The following is a 22,653-nucleotide window of genomic DNA, read 5'->3' on the forward strand; positions in this document are numbered from 1 at the left end:
GATACCAGAATTTGCAATATATACATTTCCTTTAAAATGGTAAAAAAAAAAAAAATGCAATTAAAAGAGAGAAAATTTTTATTTAAATGCTTGTGGCAAAATCACTTTTCTGGAGTATTTGTTGTAACTGAATATGTAAAAGCCAGAGAACCTCATTTCATGAAAATTGAGATTTCCTCTATGTGAGAGAGCTTCTGATCACCAATTTGGATCCAGCCACTGTGGTCTCTGAGCCACACCACCTGAATCTCAAAGGCTGGGCCACTCAGACACAGCTGGCACGTCACTGACAGCGAGACAAGTCATACCACAGTCACATGCTAAGCACTAGAGCAGATCATCCCCAGGATGTTTCTATGATGTGTAATTTTTAAAACAGATGATGATTTAAAAAAAATGTGCTACTGTTGAAGATGTTTCTGGTTTCCCAGATTAAACTCTCCTGTAATTATTAAAATGTTGTTTTCCTCATATCATCCACTGCTCAAAAATTGTCAATAGTTCCCCATTACCTGCAGGATTAAACTCAGTCTCAGCTGATATTCCTTTTCTCAATTGATATCCCACTATTCCCAAGTTAAAACTATTCACCCTAGGAAAACTGGATTATGACCGTCTCCACAATATGCCCTATTGTTTACACTGTATCTTTGCTTCTCCTGTGCTTCTGATGGAAAAGTATTTCCTCTCAGTTTATTTGAAACTTAATGGATCTTTCAAGCTCAGTTCCAGGCCCACCTGAGCACCAAGCTTTTTTTGACCATTCATTTGTAAACTTTCTTATCCTTAAACATAGCAGTTATCACTCATAACCAAACCAGAACCAGCAAAGGATTGGCTCTGCCATCATGGCTAACGTTAATCAGGGGCACAGGCTTTCTGGAAAGTCAGTGGATGTCACAAATCAAGAGACTTAAAAAAGGTGCCTGCTTTTTGACTCAGTAATTTCAAGTAACTTGACCAAATTCCTTTTAAGAACCGCTATAGACTAAAATGTTTGTGTCCCCTCCAATTCGTATGTCGAACCATGATCTTCAGTATGATGGTCTTTGGAGGTGGGTCATTCGGGAGGTGATTAAGTCATGAAGGCAGAATCCATGGGATTACTGCCCTTATATAAGAGACACCAGAGAGTTCCCTAGCCCTTTCTGCCGTGTGAGGACATAGTGGAAAGACTGGTATCTATGAACCAGATTCTCTTCAGACACTGCACCTGTCGGGGCATTGATCTCAGATTCCCCAGCCTCCAGAACCATGAGAAATAAATTTCTGTTGTTGATAAACCACCCACCTATGGTATTCTGTTATAGCTGCCCAAGAGGATTAAGACAGGACTCTATCTTAAGAAAATGATCAGAAATAAAACTAGATATATATAATATTAAGAATTGAAAACAATCTTTAGGTCAACAATAGGATGAATTATGGTACCTACAGTCAATGGAATATTATGCCTTCATTAAAAACTGTGTTTATAAAATATTTAATGTTATATGAAGACTGTTCTTTTTAAAAAGAGGATATAACATTATATATGCAATAACATCCCAGCTTTCTAAAAAATGCAAAGAAAAATACCTGAAAAGAAATACATCAAAGTGTTATTAGGGAAGCCGCTGAACTGTAGAATTTGAGATTAAGATTTTTCTGCTTCTGCACACTTCTTTCCTATTTTGCACATTTATCAGAAAGAGCATCACTCTTTAAAAAAATCCTTTTATAACTGGCTTAAAACAAACCAATTAAATCATTTAAACGATCTCAAATGGCAGCACACTATAGTGGGTAAGAACCACCTATATGAAATTGCTGATATTTGACCATTTTGACCCATAAAAATGCTAGTTTTATGTGGTTCAAAGCAATATTGTGAATGGCACTCAGAAGATCACAAGCTCGCTGAGGGAGAGGTGGCCCTATGTCTCCCCCACGTTGCTTAGCACAGGGGCTTGCACGTGTGAGGTGTGCAATTCCCGCTACCCTGTCACCCAACCAAAGCCAGTTCTCCGGAAGTGAGTGTGTAGGACTGATCTACAACCCACACTGTCCATATTTTTCTTGGGCAAGAGTCAAATTTTAGTGGTGATTACAGGTAGGAGGTCATTTTTATTCCCTCTCTCCTTTGCCACTGTGGAAGCTTTAACCCAACACGTGGCCTGTTGCTTCTTTTATGTTTATCTCCTCTTTTCTGTAAATACAGTTGACGTCCTAGTTTAGGGCTCGTTCACCTTTACCCAGATGACTGTGGAAGCCTCTTATTCTCACTGCCTCCACTTTGTTCTTTCGTTCGTACAATCAGTGAGCACTTAGCCCGCACCCACTGGGTGACCTGCACCGGGCCTCCACCAGCACAGCTGGCAGGCCCCTCTGTGCAAATTAGAAAAAGGTGCCCCGTCAAGCCTGCCAGCAGGTGGAAGGGCAAAGAGGCACCTCTTGCTCCTGAAGCAGCAGCTTTGATGACTGGAGACCAGCTGAAGCTCAGCCCCACGTGTGGCCTCGGCAGGCGCCCCGACCAGGACACACCCTGCACAACCGCGTGCAGTGGCCCTGACCCGCACTGTGCTGAGCACTGTAGGGAGGCGACACAAAAGGAACGGGGCATGCCAAGAAGGCCCGGGGGGATCACCCAGAGGATGGCGGGCTAGCAGCTCAGGAAGGCTAAAGTCCTGTACAGAATGAAGCTTCAAGGAGAAAGATCAAAGGCAGCAAAAGTGATTGGAATAATAAGAAGAAAGTGTAGAGGGGGTCTGGCCTTCGGGTTCCGTTGCAGACTCTGAGGTCCCGGAGGGGGCTGTCACTGGGCAGGTGGCAGAAGCCTGTCGTGGCTCCCCAAGCCTCCCTCTTCCCACAGTGCTGGTGTGTGTCCTCTCCTTCCCCCATCTCCGGCTGTTTCAAAATCTGTTCCCTACTTGAGTTGTGTTCAGCACTGACTACTGCATATGAATACAACTGCAGTAGGTGCAAGATCTAACTTATTTCATTTTATCTTACATATTTGGAGTTAAGGCCTCTTGATAGTCAACATGTAAATATATTCAAACAATATGCAAAATAGGGGCTTAAGATGAGTTAAAAAAATCTGGTAGCCTCATGGTGAGTGAGTTCTCTCTACAGAGGGACTTTTTTTAAGATAAGACATCCTGGAGTGGTTCTGATGGGAGGTGGGGGCGGGGGGGGGTCCCCATCCTGGCCTTGTTTTGGTAATCTCCCTTTCCTCCTCCGCCTGATGCCATTCATTAACCATTTATATCACAGCAGGCATAGCTAGTTTTTACTACTGCCAGCGTTCTCCACCCAGAACTCAATATAACTATCACCAGGGAGCTTTGAAAAATTGTCAAATTCTGAACCCCACCCAGTGCAATCTACCATCATACATGGGCGCTTGTTAGAAATGTAGAGTCCGGGGACCCCAGCCCAGTCCCACTGAATCAGAAGCTGCATATTAACAAACCCCCAGGGCATGTTTATCTCATGGACGGCTGAGAACGCTGTTCTAGGCTGACTCAAACTTGGAGGCATAGTGGAATCACCTGGGGAGCTTTAAAGTCGGCTCAGCTACAGAAAGTTTGGTCATTGGTCTGGGGTAAGGCCTCGGCTCTGGGACTCCTAAAAGCCTCCTGGTTGACGCAGATGTGTAGCCAAGTTGAAGGACCACTGGACTAGATGATCTCAATGTGTAGCCACTGCCCTAATGCAGGAAATTTTGCTCCAACAAAAAATTTCTCTTAAGTGAGTCATATACATCATTATACACAAGTAGATGCTGTGAAAGTAATAAGGTCATAACTGAAAATGCAGCAAACTTGGAAAAAAAACCTCATGTTTAAAGAAAAACCATTCTGACAAAATTGACAAACTGCTAACAATATTTGAAATAGCAGCAATAATCAACTAATCTAACGTCCATTTGAGGATCTACAATTTGGCATGTAACTTCTTTTTTTAAAGCATTCTTGCAAGTTTTTATTTATTCATTATAGAGGGTTTTTTAAATTGAAGTATGGTTGATTTACAGTGTTGTATTAGTTTCTGGTGCACAGCATAGTGATTCAGTTATACATATATATATATTCTTTTTTCATATTCTTTTCCATTATAGGTTATTACAAACTATTGAATATAGTTATCTGCTATATAGTATGACCTAGTTGTTTATCTATTTTGTATATACAGTTTCTATCTGCCAATCCCAAACTCCTAATTTATCCCCCTCTTCCCTTTCGCCTTTGGTAGCCATCAGTTTGTTTTCTACGTCTGTGAGTCTGTTGGTGTGTAACTTCAAACCCAAGTTAGTGGTTTCTTTACTTAGCTGACAGCTGCTAGTACAGAGGTCTCTACTTTGGCTGCACACTACAATCACCTGGGGAACTTAGAAAAAGAAAAAACCCCAGGCCACACTCCAACCCAATTAAATCCGAGCCTTGCTGTGAGTCCCAGGCATCAATGTTTCTTTAAAGCTTCCAGGGAGACTCCAAGGTGCAGCCAAGGATGAGAACCTCTGCACCAGGGTCTGCAAGTACCACTAAAGCGTCGTATTGATCCTAGCAAGGATCTGGGGTTGTCGGACTTTAAAAGTTGCCAGCGTGTAATCCTACCATATTTAGGCAGGGGAGTTTCGTACCAATTACGCAACTTCCCACTAATCAAGTGACTGGGAACGATAACGTTGAGAGGAGTGGCAGTTCTCCTTGCTTGGAAACCATGATGCTCTACATTCCCACCCACTGAATCAGTAGCTGTCCCTTCAGGCTTTGAGTGGTAGGGGGTGAACACCAAGAAGTCCCTGCTGAGCTTGGAGTTCAAACTAGATTCTAAGATCAAGTCCATAGTGAACAGAAGTAAGTATGCTAATTTCCAACAGCTTAGGTCCAAACATCGAGCTCCCAGGAGACAGGGTGAGCAAGGACAGGGGACATGAAATAAAGAAGTCCTTGACGGCAGCAGGGACAAAGCCCTTCAGACGCTGAGAGAAGCTTGGTGGGGCAGAGCACAAGTGAGGAAACTGGGGAAGATTCTGCCTGGCCCCCTCCTCTTCAGGAACTGACTTCTGCAGTGAGGGATACAGCTCACAGCTTGGGAAGATGAAACATTCTGGAGATGGATGGTGGTGATGGTTACATAACAAAGGGAATACACTGAACGCTACTGAATTGTATGCTTACAAGTAGTTAAAATGATAAATTTTATGTGTATTTTACCACAATAAAAAAATAACATTTGACCAGCAGAGGTGTAAAGTGATAGAACTTTTCATCTTCCCAAACCATGAGCCCATTAAACAATCTCCCATTCCCTCTCCTCCCAGCCCCTGGAAACCACTATTCTACTTTCCATCTCCATGAATTTGACAGCTCTAGGTACCTCATGTAAGTGAAATCATACAGTATTTGTCCTTTTTTTAGTGGCTTATATCACATAGCATAATGTCTAAAAGATTCATCCATGTTGTAGTGTATGTCAGAAATGCCTTCCTTTTTAAGGTTGAGTAATACTCCACTGTATGCATACACCACATTTTGTTTATCTATTCATAAATAAATGGATGGACACTTGGGTTATTTCCACCTTTTGACTGTCGTGAATAACGCTGCTATAAACAAATATCTCTTCAAGACCCTGCTTTCAATTCTTTTGGGTATATCCCCAGAAGTGGAATTGCTGGTAATTCTATATTTAATTTTCCGAGGAAACACCATACTGCTTTTCATAGTGGCTGTATCACTTTCCATTTCCACTTAAACATTATTTTAAAATATTTTATGCTGTATTCAAGTCCAGTTACCACTACAGGGGTGTTTCTGAACCAGAAAAAAGAATCATCTTTTGTGTGCCTGTGCCTTTTAGAAACTGCCTCCACAAAGTCTGATACATTTTGGTAAATTCCCATTTGTTCATAAACATAAGAAATAATCAGAAAACAAATAAAGCATCATTTTGAAATAATACATCAGTGAATTTCCATCTAGGATACCACACAGAAATGATATGACTCTTTAAGTTCTTTTGACCCTAAGAGCTGATAAAGGTTGAAAATAAAAGTTTCTTACAGAAAAGCATGCACAAATCCTAATTCTTAAAGGATTCCTCTACTTGGGGCTGTATCTTCGATCCTTTGAGGAGGTCAGAGGAGCATAACTACGCTCTGTCACTGCCTACTCTATATGCTGCGATTATATATACTGGGGAAAATTGAGTTTTATGTCATGAGGCTCATGGTCTGACCTTATATGACAATTCTGATGCTCATGGGAGTATCTGTGGGACTAGAGTGAAGGTAAGAGCCCACTCGTTGACACTTTCCTACCCCACCAAATGAAAGTAAAACTCACCTACAAATTTCAGCCACACTTATGACCATTAATAACAAGGTATTTATACCGGCATCTGTAAAAACTGACGTGGATGTATGTTCTCACTTTGCTAAGTTCCCAACTGCCCAGAGAGATTCCACCCTATTTTGAAGAACTCTGCTTTGGTTACTATGGCAACAGGGCAAGGAGAAGTGGGAAGCTTTCCATGGGCACGAGAGCAAAAGAACAGCTATCTGTCCTCCCACTGGCAGAACAGGGCCATTCGTAAGATTAGCATGTGGTGCAAATACAAACAAGTGCGTAGCCTGCTTCAGAAAAGCCAATAAGATGTTTTCAGGGCAAACTCTCTCATGAAGCAATTACATCACACCTGAATCAAGTGCTCCATTTTCTACTGAAAGGAAGAGATAGCCTTTTGTGTCCAAAACAGACACACACAGGACAGCAGTTTGTGGTCCACTGGGGGTTCGCATCTAAGGAAGGACTCGGGGCATAGGATGGGGAGACCCATGGGCTGTGGGTGGGCCTTTCGGCCCTTGTGGGGTGTCATGTATAAGGAGGGATGCTGGTGAGGGACTTCCCTCCTGGTCTGTCCTTGCTATGGAAACCCCAGGAAAAGAGGTGAGTGTCGAATAAGGGACAGATTTAGCAGAAATAGAGAAAAAAGCAGAACCCTTATTTTTGCCCAGTTTGGTAAAATTTGTGTCACCCTGTTTCAATGCATCACTCTTCCTCCTCAGACCAACAGAATTCCAAAGGGCAAAACAAATGACCCCAGTGATGGAAGTCTTTTTTCACACAGTATAAGAAAGCAAACAAATACCTATATAAAAAAACTGAAGTCACTCATTATGCTAAGTGAAATAAGCCAGACACAAAAGGATGAATACTGTGTGATTCCAGTTCTGTGAGATACCTGAAGTAGTCAATTCATAGAGACAGGAAGCAGAATGCTGAGGAGGAAGGGAAAGGAGTTATTGATTAATGGGTAGAATTTCAGTTCAGGAAGATGAAAAGGTTTTGGAGACGGATGGTGGTGACAGTTGCACAGCAATGAGAATGCACTTAAAGACACAGAATGGTACACTTTAAAATGGTAAATTGTGTGTTATGTATATTTTACCACAGTAAAAAAAAATTAAACTTAACAAATCTGCTTCACTTGTCCTCTCTAAGCCATCAGTTCATAAATACAAATGTACACATAAAATTCAGTTTCAATCATGCATTCAACAACACTGAGTCCACCACAAGCTGGTCCCTGCGCCACGGACTGAGCAAATGTGGGCAAGATGCTCTGCGTCCAGCAGACCCTTGCTGGTCACTGAATCCGCTTGCTCAGCCACAGCACTGTAGCTCTCCGGGTAGGTGTACAGGTTGGGTAAGTCCCAGGAACAGGGCAAACCCCATACAACTGGGTGATCATTAATGGGTCCCAAAGAAGAGGGCAACTTTTCTATGGAAACAGAAACATTCATGTTTATGGGTTTATATCCCAAATGGATCAGTCCTTATACATAAATGTGGCAGCGGCGCCACTCCACCCAGTGGCACTTGGGTGCTCGGTAGCCCCTCTTAGGGCAATGCTGTCATTTTTCCAAAAGGCAAATGAAGAAGAGTTCGATCCAAACTAAGCCTGAGTCAGCCCAGTGGACGATAAAGAGGGTGAAGGAGAGGAAGAGAATGAGGAAAAGGAGAGGAGGGAGGAGAAAGGATGGGCCCGGAGGAAAGTAGGGGGAAAAGAAGTGGGAGGGAAGAAGGGCAGAGGTGAGGGCCCAGAGGGAGAGTGGGGGATGGGAGGAGCAAAGAGGAGAGGAGCGGGGCTTTGTTGTGCTGCAAAGCTCCTTGATGCCTGTTGAAGAGCGGATGACAACAGAGCATGTGCCTGTTAGTGGGCATTCACCATAATCCTACTTTCTTGCTCTACTGTTGGTAAGAAGAGGAGGAGCAGAGGTTTTATCTGAACGGAAAACTGGAGGGATTTTTTTCCCCTGGAGTGACACTGAGGTCAAGAGGGAAACCTGCACTCCTTCACTGAACACGTTTAAGAACACAATGCGATTAGCATCTCTTCTGTTTCTGGGCTGCTTCAACCCGGGGCTCCTGGAAACACAAAGAAGTCCAAGGATGTTGTTCATTAATAGTTAACTGTTGATGTCGCTGAGAACTTGGTCCAGGAATGATGCTCAGGACCCTCTACCCGTAGCGATTTGATAGATGGATTTCCCAGTGTTGGGAACTATGAGAGGGAGCACCTACCAACCACAGACGTGGGCGCTTTTAGTTAATTGCAGTTCAAACCTAAAGGACATGCCAGCCAACTTTCCTTTGCCTCTGCAGAGACGATTTGGGGTTCTGGATCGTGAAACTCAGTGTACGGAATAAAGAGCGTACCTGTTCCACTCCTGGCCAAAGCCGAACATCCAGAGCAGAGCCTTCTGTTTAGACTGTTCCTTGTTGGCATTCCTGCCTAAGAAGATCTGATTCTAAAACGAGTTGCAGAAACGACAATACTTAGTAGTTAATGTATTAAAACAGTCTGTGGAGAGTATAGGAAATATTATTACCATAGGACCACCAGAAAATTTCACAAAAAACATCATTCACAAAACTTCTCCATTTAGAGATTCCATTAGTGCTGGCTTACCTATCTCAAAAAATAATAAATTTAAAGCTAAGATGATTATTTTCTTGTGACTTTAAAGGTTCTTTTTAAAAGTAATTGAGCAAATGTAAAATAGAAAGATCAATTTCTCCTTAACTTTTTTTAAAGGTCACGAAGGAAGACTGTCAACCTGACAGACGTAACCATGGGTTCTTTTACAGAGTCCTTCAAAAGCTCAAAGGCTGCTAAATGTGTCAAATTGTGCATCTCCCCCATGACCGAGTTCTTTGATATGAAAGTAATCATGGGAGAATTTTTTTTCTCCATAAAATGGATCTGCAATTTTGAGAAAATAGTTCTCTCCACATCCTAAATTTTTTTTTTTTTTGGTAGCTGTCATGAAAATTATCTGGGTTAATGGAATCTCTGTTTTCTTCCTAGATTCTCTCAAAAATTCCTTTCAAGTGCCAATCTCAATTAAATGAGGCCAAAATGTTACATAGCTTTGAATTTTGATATTTTGTTAGCTATAGTCCTTTGATTATCCTGATTTGTAGATTTGGGGGAAAATTTAATATTGCTCTCTCTTGAGTAAATAATTTTTAGGAAAAACACAGTCTGAGTCTAATTGCCAGACCCACACCACACACACGAAAGCTGTGAATACAAGCTGTGATCACAAATCACGTGTGTGTGGCTTTGATTGTGTGGGACCCACAATAAGACTAAGATTGTTTTTTTCCTTCTTAATTATTCAGAGCTAAGTGTGATGAAAATTAAAACTAAACATATGGATGTGATTATGAAGGCTTTTTCTAACATAGTTTTTTTTTTTAAAGTATGTTTAATGTGCTACAGGCATTAGTTCCTTTAAATATTTAAGGCAAGACTTCCTAGAACTTCATCTAATTTTAGGGGAGCTGAAGATTTTTTTCTTAATTCAGTGCCACACTTAGCAATGCACCAGTTCAAAGTGCAAAACTGCTTCTTTTCCTTTTATTTTTAGTTCCCCCTAAATCCTCTCTTTTTGAATATGTATTGTTACTTAGTTTCCTGTGGAATGAACTGGTCAAACTCAGAGAGTAACACTTTTATTGTACATACAAAGGAAATTAAATTAAAAACTAAGAGGTGTGAATCCTTTCTACAAGCTGTATGTCCATAATAATCTATGCTATAGCTTATCTGTGACTTGATTCAAGGTTTTCTTTGATAATGGAAAGAGTGATGGAATAGGTTATCCAGAGACCAAGATACCCAATCTTTTGTATTTGTCTTTCAAATGCATTAACTAATTTTAAAAGCTAATTTAATATTATATTCTATCTAGAGTAACACTAATATTTGTCTTCCTTTGGAATGTACAAATGATATACTAAGAGTAGGTGGCTCAGAAGTCTGTTGTGTGACAAGGACAGACCACTCGAGATCAAAAATTTGTTACAGGTTATCATGGCATCATATGGACAATCTCCAAAAGGTTCTTCCTCTGACTCTGGTTTCAGAAATGCAAGCAGGGGACAGAGGAACTCCAAGCTGCAAGTTAGGAGGCTGGAAACATCCACTCTTAAATAGACTGACGTTGGAGTTCAGCTTCTGCCTGCATGGCACACTTCCCAAGTGCTCTCTGGCACCCTGGTTCCATTATTCCATCTCACGTCTCCTTTCTTTCCATTCCCATTTATGCCTCCCAAATCTCTCGCTGACTCCACATTTAGCTGAGCTCACATTTCTTTGCTAATCCCAGACTCCTTGATGCATCTCCAGGGGGAATTCAACTGCCATCCATCTCTCTAAATCGGTCCTTACCCCGATGGTCACTTCTGTCCCTCCTAGTTCTGCTCACTTAGCTAGGGTTACGCTGGAGGATGTGGCAGAATGCTGACTGTCCATATGGGGCAAACCAGCTAGTTTATGTTTGACTGGGTTACCCTTGCCAGGTCTCTGTGACTTTAGTACAAGTTTCAAATACACAATTTATTTTGGTTCAAAAACTAAATAAGAGAGCAAACTTTGTAGTAGTTCTCCATTGCATCCAGCATTTTAAGAAAACAAAGCAAAGAAGCAAAACCTAAAAACTCAGTTTATCCCATTCCCAGCAAGACCAGCACACTGCAATAACAACGCAAAGGCAGGGAAAACCATAGGATATTAAATTACAAAATACCAACATTTACATAGTAATTCCCACTAATTAAGAAAGAAAGATATAAGTTGTTTGTTATAAACACCACCAGGTCTTGAGCAAACACCAAGAGCTCACCACAGAGCCAAACCAAGCATTTGTCTAATCAGAGCCACTTTCCAAAGCGTTTTATTGGTACAGCTGCAGAGCGCACATTTTATCACACATGCTAATAATCCCAGTTATGGCGCCTACATTTTAATCATTTATTCTGGGCTTGTTTCTCAAACAATTAGCACTAATGAATGGTCAGAATACCTCGGATCATATATGTCTAATTGCAGTCAAGAGTGGTTCTCGTCTGCATGTACATTTCAATTTACCTCTGGGGATAATGTTTGTTAATTGTATTTCTTTATACGCAAGCGAAGAAAAAGGCAGCTCAGGCAAAAAGGGACTAAGTGTTCTCCTCTTTCCCTTTGTTCCCACAAGAAGCTAAAGTCACTTCAAGAGGCACTTAATCCCATCATCCGCGGTTACAATTGCCTTGCAGCATCAATCAAAAAGAACCTGAAGTAAAATGATGCAGCTATATTGTGTAATTAAAAGCAATTCAGGTAGTTACTGCTTAGGGCCCTTTACGGGTCCAAATACTTCAAATGGCCCTGCAGGGATCCTAAACACTGTACTGTCTTAAATTTGGTCAGCAACAATACGTGGAGGAAAGAGAGGAATATGCCAAAAAAAAAAAAAAAAAAAGCCACCCAAAGACAAAAAGCCCACCACCCTCTCCTAGCACAAACTGTAAAGCAAAAGACGGGGGACAGCAAAAGTCTGAAGGGAAAAAAACAATTCTCAACCACAAAGTGAAATAAACAGGAAAAAAGGAAGGAGACAAAAGAAAACTGACGTTTTCCAAATTCAACAGTCCCTGTTCCAATCCAACTTTTGCAGTTAAGGGGAAAAAAAAGTCATAATGTTGGCTGGGTCTCTTCAATCTGAAATGAAATAGCCTTATATGATCGACATTATAACAGATAGAGGCTGTCTGAAATTTCAAACTCATTAAGAAAATACAAAGCAAATTTATGGTATGTCTAATTCCACAGTTACTTATAAAAGCAAGATGTGAGAAGTACTTTTTAAAAGTTTGGCACAGATATTTCAAGCAATTTACTTAAGCCATTAAAAAAAATTAAGTGCTGAGGCTTTTAAGGCTTCATACATGGCTTTTTAAGCCAACAGGAGTTTAACAGTGTTTTCTGCCGTGTGCTTTTTAACAGAGCCATCATGGACAGAAGATTGGAAAACGCATAATTCTCTGGCTTTGATTCTTGGCTAAAATATTTTTAAGTAAAAACACAACTCCTTAACAGATGTAAGACTAGACGTTAAAATAACAATGTGTGTTTAGGTTTTATCATCATTTCTCCTTTTATAATAAAAACGGGAAAGAAGGCTTCCTGTTGATTTATGAAAGAATTTCAGGAAAAAATGTTTAAGCGTGTGCCTGAATGAGCTAGTGGCTATTAAGGAACTTTTCATGAAAGACATCAGGTTACTCCCAGGATAATGTGCATTCTGGAAGCAGATGAGTAGAAATACTCCACTCCACATCACTAGGACACAGTATTTCACAGCAGCAACGATACATACTTTGCAAAGTACAACATAGAGGCAAATGTAATTGTGGCCTAAAAACTAGTATGTGTGAGAGTGTGAGCATCATAGGACTTAACATTCAAATCACAGAATGATTGTCAAGTGAGAGATCCAACAACAGTTCATTTAAACACAGAATTGACCCCATTTTCCACAGAAATATTCTACCAATTTGAGTGCAAAAGCCTACAGGTGAAAAATGCAAAAGCACTCCCTCCAAGTTTAACCTTATTTGAACTCCTGACGCAAAAGGGCAGAATGGAACCAATCCTGCTTCCTTCTTTAGTAGAACCAACTTTTAAAAAAAGATGCCATTTAAAAAAATCTGCCGCCCATGCTTCTTCAACTATACTGACCATCGTGTTAGAGGTACCATATATGCTCCAGTGGTTTTGTGTCGTGAGTTAAGTATTTCCTATAAGTTTAAACCTATTTATTATTATTCAGTGCTCAGTCAGTCTTCAAGCATCTGTTCAAAATCATTACCCTCAACGGGTGGGGGCAGAGAGTCTGACATCCCACCCGTATTCTTATCACCCTTATCCTCTAGCTGCCCTGGTGAGGCCACACACTCCATGGGACTAAGGAAAGCAAGTGAGTGACAGAAGTGCCCTGCGGTTTACCTGAGCTTGGTTCCCCGTCTCCCCATCACTGCTGCTGCCAGACTCCCAGGTAATTTACTTCACCATCAGGCACCAGGGCTGCCTGGCCACAACCGTGCTGCCCCACCTGAAGGCCAGGTGTCAGGCTAAAAAAAAAAAAAACCACCTTTATTTTTGATCCACCAAAGTATCTGTTTCATGTCCTATATTTTTTTACTTTTTCAGTGTTTTGTTTTTTTTTTTCACTAGCCTTTGGATTAAGATAGGCAAGTACTTAATCTTAGGAAAAGGAAGTGTAAACTTTTAACAAGGGACATTTTAGGAACACCCAAAGCTACATTAAGGAAGAGGGAGAAAAAACAAATCATCAGTAATGAATTTAGACAAAAGTCTGTACTGTGATCTGTCCCCTGTAACAATTCCCACTGACAGGTGCTTATCAATATCATATTTCTTCCCTCTCGAACCCCAGGTCTCCTCACTGCTCCCTGGTCCCTGATGCTCCCCTGGAATTCCCCAGGGATGGTGCCCACCACAGGCTGCCGGGAGCAGCCCTACAACTCTCCCCTTCGATTCCTGCCATTGATCCAGCTGTGTGCACGCTGGCTAAATGCTGCTAGGTCAAGCTGGAGAGCAGGACTTGAAAATTCAGCGCTAATTACTGTGATTACAATCTGTGTCTCAAGCAGTCAGAGCCTCTGGGAAGTTGTCTACAGGCAACCTGTCTCTGAATCAAAAATCTCAGTTTGAGAGGTGTAGCATCTATACCTCAGGACTTTCCAACTCGTTAAGTTATAATATGGGCATCAAGTTGCTCCTGATACCTTCTCTGGGAGCATATGAACTAAGGCAAGTCCAGAATATAGAACCTACAAGACAGATGCCGAGGGGAAAGGATCAAACAGAGCCCATGTGGCCACAAAAACTGCCAGTACCAGCCCTGCAACGTGGTGCTCAGATGGGGATTTTCTTGAGATGACTTGAGACCCTCTGAACTCAATCAGGGAGTGACTGGGGCTTAAGGGAACATGCTCACAGGCATCCTAGGCTTGCAAAAAAAAAAGGGCAGGGGCCAACTTCTCATGAGAACCTGGAGCCTCTCGGGATCCATGCCAGTTGTGTATTTACCACTGAGCTCCCAAAGGCAAACGTACTAGAGTCAGAGAAAGTGATTTCATGAATATATTTATATGACATTAAAGAATCCAAACAAAAATTGATACGAAAGAACGCTAAGATACCAGTTCATTTTCCTGGGCTCACCAGCATTTCTTTACATAAACTTTAATCATCTGGAAACAGGCTGAAAGAGCAAGGCTTTTAGTTTTGCTCTGAAGTACATGGCTCATTTTCCTTTCTTCACAGACTATGTGGAGATATGCTTGTCTCCGACCAAGTTTATATAAATAGAGTTCTTCCCGGGGCATGAAAATTAGAACAGAATTAATTGCTCTGAATCATCATGCAGAATTCTAAAGGGATTTCTATTCTCACAGTGACATCACAATGCTAGGTTTCCAGACACTGCCAAAGAATTGAGTGTGATTTCCCATCTAACCCATCACAGGGGCCCTTCTGCAGCTGGTGGGCACCACACAGGCTTTCTTATATGCCCAGAGTAGGAATTCTGGAGGAGGAGAGGCCCTTCCGGGGACACACCAGCTGGGGGGAGGGGGCAGCCCCAGATAGGAGGCAAAACCTGATCTGTCATTTTGAGCCTGGCCTGATTTGGCCAACACATGTTGAACACCACAGAGCCTTTATGAAAATATGACTTCAAATATTTTTCTTTCCTCCCCTCATTTCCTTTTTTCAAGTATGCAGTTCTCACAGTGCACCTGTAAGTGTGTTTATTTGAAAATGAAACCACTTTTCAAAGGCTCAGTTGTATTATATCAAGAGCCCTGAAAAATAGAAGGTATAAAAATTTCAGTATGCACCCATTCTACAGAACACCATTATTTGATGACTTATTTAAATTATTTGCTGATTACCCAATCTAAATAAAATTTTAAAAATAGAAATGACTGTACATTTTAAGATTTTGGCAACTTTTCTCTTTTTAAGAATTAAATGAAATCACAGTGGTAGCTTAGCAAAACAAACCACTCCTGCATTTAAAAAATTTACTGAGCTCTGAGTCAGGTGCTCCTGCCAAAGTGAACAATCTCGTAAGTCAGAACTTTTGGAAACCGTAAGTTTTTATTATTTTGTTTTTGTTTTTCCTATGTATGATGAGAGAGATAGCAAATCCCCTTAGCCTGTTTCTGAATCTGGCTCTGTGGGTGTGAATCTCTGGGTCTGTTGAGTTGGCAATAAGAACTCAGCCCTTTGGCTTGTGGGCACTGATACAAGCTGATCAGCATCCAGCAAGGCCTGGCATGGGGCCACACTCACGTGTGTTGACCAACTTGCTTACCAACTGCCTTCCTGGTTAAATTGTAGGAACCATCCAAGTCATCATCACTGGGTTTCTCAATGGCCGAGAAACCCTTACATTTGTTCCTTTTCTCAGACAAATTCTTCTAATGACTGTCTGCCCTAAACCATACTAAAGCCATAAAGTATCCCCTGCAGGCTGAAAAACAGCTTATTCTACAAGACCAATAAACAGAAAATGCACCAAAAATAGGCTGTGATCAATACAATTAGGTACAATGAAGATTGCTCCAGAAATCATTTCAATCAATTTTTATATAATTGATTTGTTCTTTCAAGGAGCCCTTAATTTACTCAGTCCTTGATTGAGTTGTTACATGAATCATGAAGGATTAACTATGAAGATAAAGGCAGATATTTCAATCAGGGAATACCCGCGATGGTTTAATTAAAGAATTTTTGCATCTCACTTACGGAACATCGCTGCTTAAGTACGGCATGGCATTTATTTAAAATGTCCCAGAGGCAATTAAGCCCTTGATTAACAATAAAATTTTCTTCCTTAACTTCATTCTCAATTACCATGAAGCTCATTTCTCATTGCCTGGAACTTCCAGCACGTGGTACTCAATGGATTTAACTTGCACGTGATTCCACATAAGCCACCAAAAAAGGCTAAAAGGAACTGAGGTACACAGGAACTAGCACTTTCTAAAAGCTGGACGTCCTCCTTGTTTTGCAGTTTGCCTCACTTGTCTCTTTCAGCTTGCAGCCTAGCCACATCCGTGAATGTGTGATGACTCCACAATGAGTTTAGAGAAGAACAAGGGCATGTGGTGACCAGGACACAATTCCTAACTCTGTGAGTTCAGTTTTTGTTGAACTCAGAGCAGACCTGGATGTGGTGACCCCTTAAAGCGTGTTACTTAACTTCTCAATCTCCGATTCATATTATGAATCGGATATAATAGGACTGTTGTGAGAAGTCTAATGAAATGATGCACATAACACACCTGATAAAATGTCTCACACACAGAAAGTCCAATCAATAACAGCTACTACCATTAAGGATAAGACATCCAACTTCGTCTTCCCTGACCTCCGTGACCTAGACACATGGGTCTGGAACAGTGTCACCTAGGGCATGCTGTTCACACACCCACAAAGACGGATGGTGGCAGGCACTCTGTCACACCTGGGAAACAAACCTACCAAGGGGACTGGGAGCCCACTTCCATGCTAAAGGTTGGCACTACAGAAAATAAAGACATTGGATTTATGTTTCCTCTCTAATACCCTCCAAGTCTTCAGAATTTAATGCCTGGATAAGCTACATATACATTCTGACTCATCTGTGAATTTGTCATCAGCTCTACAATAACGTTTCATGATTATCTATGCACATTATATCTGAGAAGAGACAAAAATCAAAAGGATTTTGCCGTTCATTTTATTTTAACGTTAGATAAATTTTTATTCACTGTTTCATTGATTCAACAAATAGATATTGGACACCTAAGCCAGGCCAGGATATCCAAATGCGCAGGAGAACATTGGCCTGCGGGAAGCTGAGGTCTAGCTAGGGAGCCCAGGGTCTCTAAGGTAAGAGGGCAAATTCTAACACTGGTTGGAAAACAGTGGGAGGAGAGGTTCTGAGAAGGCTTCTCAGAGGTAGTGACAAGAGATGGGGCCTTGGAGGTGGGAGGACAAACTCCAGAGGCAAAAAGTCCATTGAGGACAGCATAATGAGAAAGACGGAGTTCATCTCCTCACCAGTGATTTTCTTTCTTTGCAAATGCCATGCCCACCTCTATTCTTATCTCTTGCCTTCTTCCATGTAGGGGACTTCCAGGTATAAACACCAACTATTGGAAATACCAAGACAGTGTCCTTTTTCCAATTCTGTACTCCGTCACAGATGGTGATCAAAACAGTGACACGCAACATCCTAAAATATTCTGACCTAAAAAACTTCCTTTTTCACTCTCCAGTAAGATTTATTTGTACTTTAAAAATCATCTTAGAAATGTATAGGACTTCAATAATAATTCTTTTTAAACAGATAGAGTGTTCTTTAAAATCAGAATCGTGTTGAAAGGATATACAATCAGATTATATTTTGCATTATCTGATGCTTACAAGAGATTTAGGGATCTCCAGTGTACAAGAGGCAGTGCACTTGTCCATACACAGATACAAAGTGTTAAAATGAAAACTACCAGGACTCATACATACTAAGGCAAACAAATTTAAGTTCTCAATGGTAGACTTTGTTGTTGTTGTTTTTTTAAACACCTATTGAGTCCTTTGTATTATCTCACTAAATCCTTTCAAAACTCCTATGAGATAGGTACTATTATTGCCACCTATTTTATATAGGGAAACACAGGTTTATTTTATTCTGTAATCTTAAATTTTCACACAGGAAGCAGCTGATAGTATTATGCCATATTTCACAATTGATAACAGTTTTTATAGGACATTACACAAGCCGAAGAATATTAACTCATATCCACATTGGCATCACTCTTAAAAAAAAAAGAAACAGTGATTCAGGCAAAGAATGACAGCGAAAATGCCTTTTTTTCACTTCAAAATTTTTTCTACGTGACAGTTTACAACAGGGCTCAGTAAACTTTATCTAAAGGGGCCAGACAGTAAATATTGCAGACTTGTGAGCTGAGAGACAAACTCAAGGATATTATATAGGAACTTGTATAATAAGATGGAATGGAAATTTCCACACAATTTGTAGTAACAAAACTCAAAATTAAATTGAGTACAATTTTTTGGTAATACAGTTCTACTCATGAGAAGAATGACACTCCTTTTGGAGGGGATAGCATTTTGCTTAATTAGAGTTCAAAGGTAATGTTCCCCATCCTCAAATCATTCCTCTGGAAAAAACATTCTTAGTTTGAGAGCTATACAAAAATAGGCAGCAGGCAGGATTCGGCCCATGGACCCTGGTTTAGAATACTTCTCTAAGGGTTTAGCCATAGACAAACTCATTTACCCTGGAGACCAAGTTTCACAGATGCAGGACCCAAGTTACAGAGTAGTACCCAGCTTTGAATTGCAGGCCGGTGCACCCACCAGTCCTGGTTCTTAGTGAGTGACATCACCAAGTAGGAAGCTCCCAGGGCTCCTGGCTCCTGTCCTATGGGATTCTTTTTCTTTCTCTCTCTCTCTCTTTTTTTTTTTTTAATATCACTTGTTAATTTGGGAGGTTTGAAGTCACTGCCACACCTACTAGTTTGTGCTGAAGTAATGAAAAGTCAGTTTGGTGTAAATCACAAAAGGCAACAGTATATTCTCCTCTACTTGCAGCATTAAAAAAAAAACACTCAATTTGGCTTATTCCTCTTATCGTGACACCAATAAATTTCTTTTAACAGCTCAGTTTTGTGTTTCTAAGTATATCTGGCATTTCATCCTCCTTTTAAATACAAAACCCAGAAAGTCAGTTTCCTGCGGGCTCCCTGCTCTTTTCGCGACCACAGAGTAGGGGTGGGGGAGGGGAGAGAGGGAGGAGGGAGGAAATTGGCTCCCAAAAGTCCAGACAGTATTTGACTAAAAAAATGCAGAGCAGGGTGGAAGAAATGAACCAGAAATCCACAGAGGAGGTTATTTTTCTTTTAAAAGATAAAAAGATTGTAGGTTTTTATGCTTACTCCGATGGAATAAGAAAATATTTTAACCTCTTTGTCTCATTCAGTTTGGGTCTGAACAAAATAAAAGTCAGGCACATTCAAATATTCCTCATCGTTTTCTTCTTTCCTTTAAGATGATGAGACAACATTGGGTGAGAGATTCGGGATTACACTCTACTCAGGAACAATCATGAGGAAGAAAAGTCAAAAGCATACCAAAAGCTCGAAGGGAGACGGAGCTGGTACAGCTTTTCCCCACCTTTCAGGGGGACAGACATCCTAGGTGCAACGGCCTCGCCACTGAGAGTTAAATTCCAGTTGTAGCATCTAGCCAGACACACTGATTCCAGCTGTTCAGAATGAGCAGGGAAGTGCACACAGCTGTCTTATAAAAGTGTCCAAAGGAGCATGAGCTGTTTCTTTTGAGGAGAGGAACCATATTTTCCAAATTAGTCCAACTTGCAGTTGATGGGCTGAACACCCATTTATCTACATCTGTAAGGAACGAGGGCTCCTGATGACTAATAATGCCTTCAGGAAGTAGTTAAACACCAGCATGCTGTACACTGGTTGTGCACAAGATAAAAAGCAAGGGAAATAGGCAAATGACGAGAAGGAGGAAGTTAAGGCAGTAATTTTGATCATAAAGTGGAAAGGGTTTCAAGCGTTCAAATTACAGCGGGGTTCGTTCAGTTCAGCTTGAGCAGCCTTCCTTGTCTACACGAACAAGTCTGTTAATTTTCCTGATAGAGTCAACTCCGCAGTGATGAAAATTTCTTAAGATTTTCTCCTCTCTAACCATCCCTACTGCACAGGACATCACTGGGACTCTAAGATCTAAAAAATCAATCTAAATTACTGGTCGCAATGATAAGGCAGAACAGGAGGTAATATTTGAGAGGGGGAAATAGAGAAGAAGAACTGATTTTATGAACTATGATTTTAGGAAGCACTCTTTTTGCTGACCCCGGCTCTATGCCTGGCACATAACAGATGCTAATTAAATACAGAAGTGAGTAAAAAAGGAATGCAAGAGCCAAATATCTTAAACTAGCCTTAAATAAATATCTGTTCATTAATCTTGAATAGTGATAATAATTATCTGTAAAGAATTTTTAAAAATTAGAAGAGCAAGTAAAATTACACTGCTTACTAACCAATGTCCTCTGTTAATCATGAAAATGAACACAGCGATACAATCAGGAAATTTCTCAGGAAGCCAACATATTTTTAAGTATCTTTGAGTGAAGTATAAAGTTGTCCTGCAGAAACTGAAAGGCAATAAATGCCTCTTTTACTATATACTGTGTTTTCATGTTTTAGCTCTATTTTTAAGCTCTCAAGATATTTACAGCACCTAGTTTATGGTCATGCTCTCAGAGATCAAGAACTGGGGTACAGCTTTTATTTAAAACTCACTTAAAATAGCAAAATTACAAAACAGTGACTCATTATCATAGTCCTCCTTTGGATACAGCTCAAGATACAGAGGAAACTGATTTCTCTCTGAAAAGCAAAGAAAGAAAAAACCTCTTTAAAACGCTGCCATACAAATGCTGAAATCCTTAAAACATTTTGTCTGAAAGATTCAAGAGTCTTTACATAATATACTACATCCAGAAAAGAGGAAAAAGAAAAAGAAATACCCAAAAATATACCCTCAACAAAAACAAGGCCCCAGCAGAATATACTGCAAAAATCCCAAGCTGCTCATACTATTCATGCAAGTATACCGACACTTCCTGTGTTTGATAATGTCATCCCCTTAAGCCTCCAATGGAGAAGCAAGTAAGTGACAGTTCTACTAAAGTCTGAAGTACAGGTCCTGAAATGCTCCAGCAATGTGAAGCCATTTTGGTGTGGAGTTTGTTATTCAGTTTACTTCTTAGCTAGAAAACAAAGAAGTCCGAAGTGACAGCACGGGCCTTCTTTTTACCAGATTTCTAGGTTCCCCTCCCCTCATCATGCAGCATTGCCACTGTCCATGGTTTCCCACACTCTCTACATTAGACCTGTCCATCAGAACTCTCCTGCTAATGTCCCCCCACCCCCCAACCTCTGCCTTCCCACACTTCTGAAACCAGTGCATGGCCTTCTCCATGGTCCACCACATTGCAAATTGCAATGTTTCCGTTCTTTCGGTGGAATCATCAGTGATTTGATGCTTTGAGGCATGCTTCATTTTTTTAAAGCATGCTAGAGAGTCATCTATTCCGCTGCTAGGCTTTTTATTTAAGTAAAGAAATTAAAATCATTTTAGCTTTGCTAGCCTTATTCTGACTATACCAACCCTTATAACTTTTCTGTCCAGGTTTATGTCTCCTTACAGAATGCGACCTACCTATACTGCTGAAGTACAATGTCAAAACCCTCAATGCCCCTCCCTTGAAGCCCTCCTAAGGAAGTGCTTTCTGGGGCCCCGGGGAGCTGTCTCTCACAGGCTGGTCCCGTGCTGCCTCCGCCTCAGCCATGTTTCCAGGGTCCTGCTCACTGTGGCGTCTGCCCTTGGCATCCCTGAAGAATTGTCTTGGGCTGCTCTGTTGCTTCCTGGACCTCTGGGGCCCTTGTGTGGCCAGCCTCCTGTCCCTGAGTCTCACCCTGTCTCCACTCGGAGAGGGACCCACCTTGCCCCTCCTCTTGGCCTGTCCTGAGGAAAACAAAGGAGAAGCGCTTCACATGGCAGTCCTGGGTCCTCACCAGCTAAGAGGTCAGCAAGGTAGCCAAGCGTTTGTGTGCAGACCTGGCTGGTGCCAGGGCTGCCCCCAGTAAGGCCCATTTTCTGTGCCTCCTGCCTGCCACGCTGCCCATGCCCTCGTAGACCCTGGTGGTGATCGGTTCTACCACATTTGCTAGTCAAACTTTAAAAGACGAACTCAGGTGTCGAATGGAATCCATTAAGGCAGGAACGTAAGGCCTCGGCTGCCCAACCGAGAGGCTGGTTTCCTGCGCACCTGCAGGTGCACCTCTAGACCCATGGGTCCAGGGACAAGCCTTTGGAAAGATGGGGCCCAAAAGCACCTGTCACCCTCGGGCCAGTGGCTGATCTGGTAATGGTACTGATGGGGGGGGGGGCCTGGGGAGTCAGAACAGTCACACATGCGAAACATTCAAGTACCAGCGGAAAGTGGCCCAGGATGTGGTGCTCCTCTTTCTCAACTTTATCCACAGGAGAAAATCATGCTTCGCTAATTGACAGAGAGAAAAAGAATCTTCCAATGACTCTTGAGGGCCTCACCAACGAGCCAACGGGCACTCACACTTCCTCTGGTCCCTTCTGGGGACAGAAGGAGTGATGGTGCATCTTCCGTGCCCC

General features: G+C 41.4%; 1 protein-coding gene across 3 annotated transcripts in view; it reads right to left on the reverse strand.

Annotated features, from left to right (window-relative positions):
- CLYBL (citramalyl-CoA lyase) overlaps positions 1-22,653 on the reverse strand; it is a 205,543-nt gene that overhangs the window by 96,988 nt on the left and 85,902 nt on the right. The window contains exon 1 of one of the 3 annotated variants that reach the window (XM_031466268.2): positions 13,330-13,403. The exons of the other annotated variants lie outside the window; for them this stretch is intronic. Coding sequence (XP_031322128.1) covers positions 13,330-13,355 — 26 coding nt within the window. The 5' untranslated portion in view covers positions 13,356-13,403. Of the gene's footprint in view, positions 1-13,329; positions 13,404-22,653 lie in introns of those variants that run through there. 3 annotated transcript variants of the gene reach the window in all.

This window comes from Camelus dromedarius, chromosome 13 (genome assembly GCF_036321535.1).
Source record: "Camelus dromedarius isolate mCamDro1 chromosome 13, mCamDro1.pat, whole genome shotgun sequence".
Taxonomy (NCBI): domain Eukaryota; kingdom Metazoa; phylum Chordata; class Mammalia; order Artiodactyla; family Camelidae; genus Camelus; species Camelus dromedarius.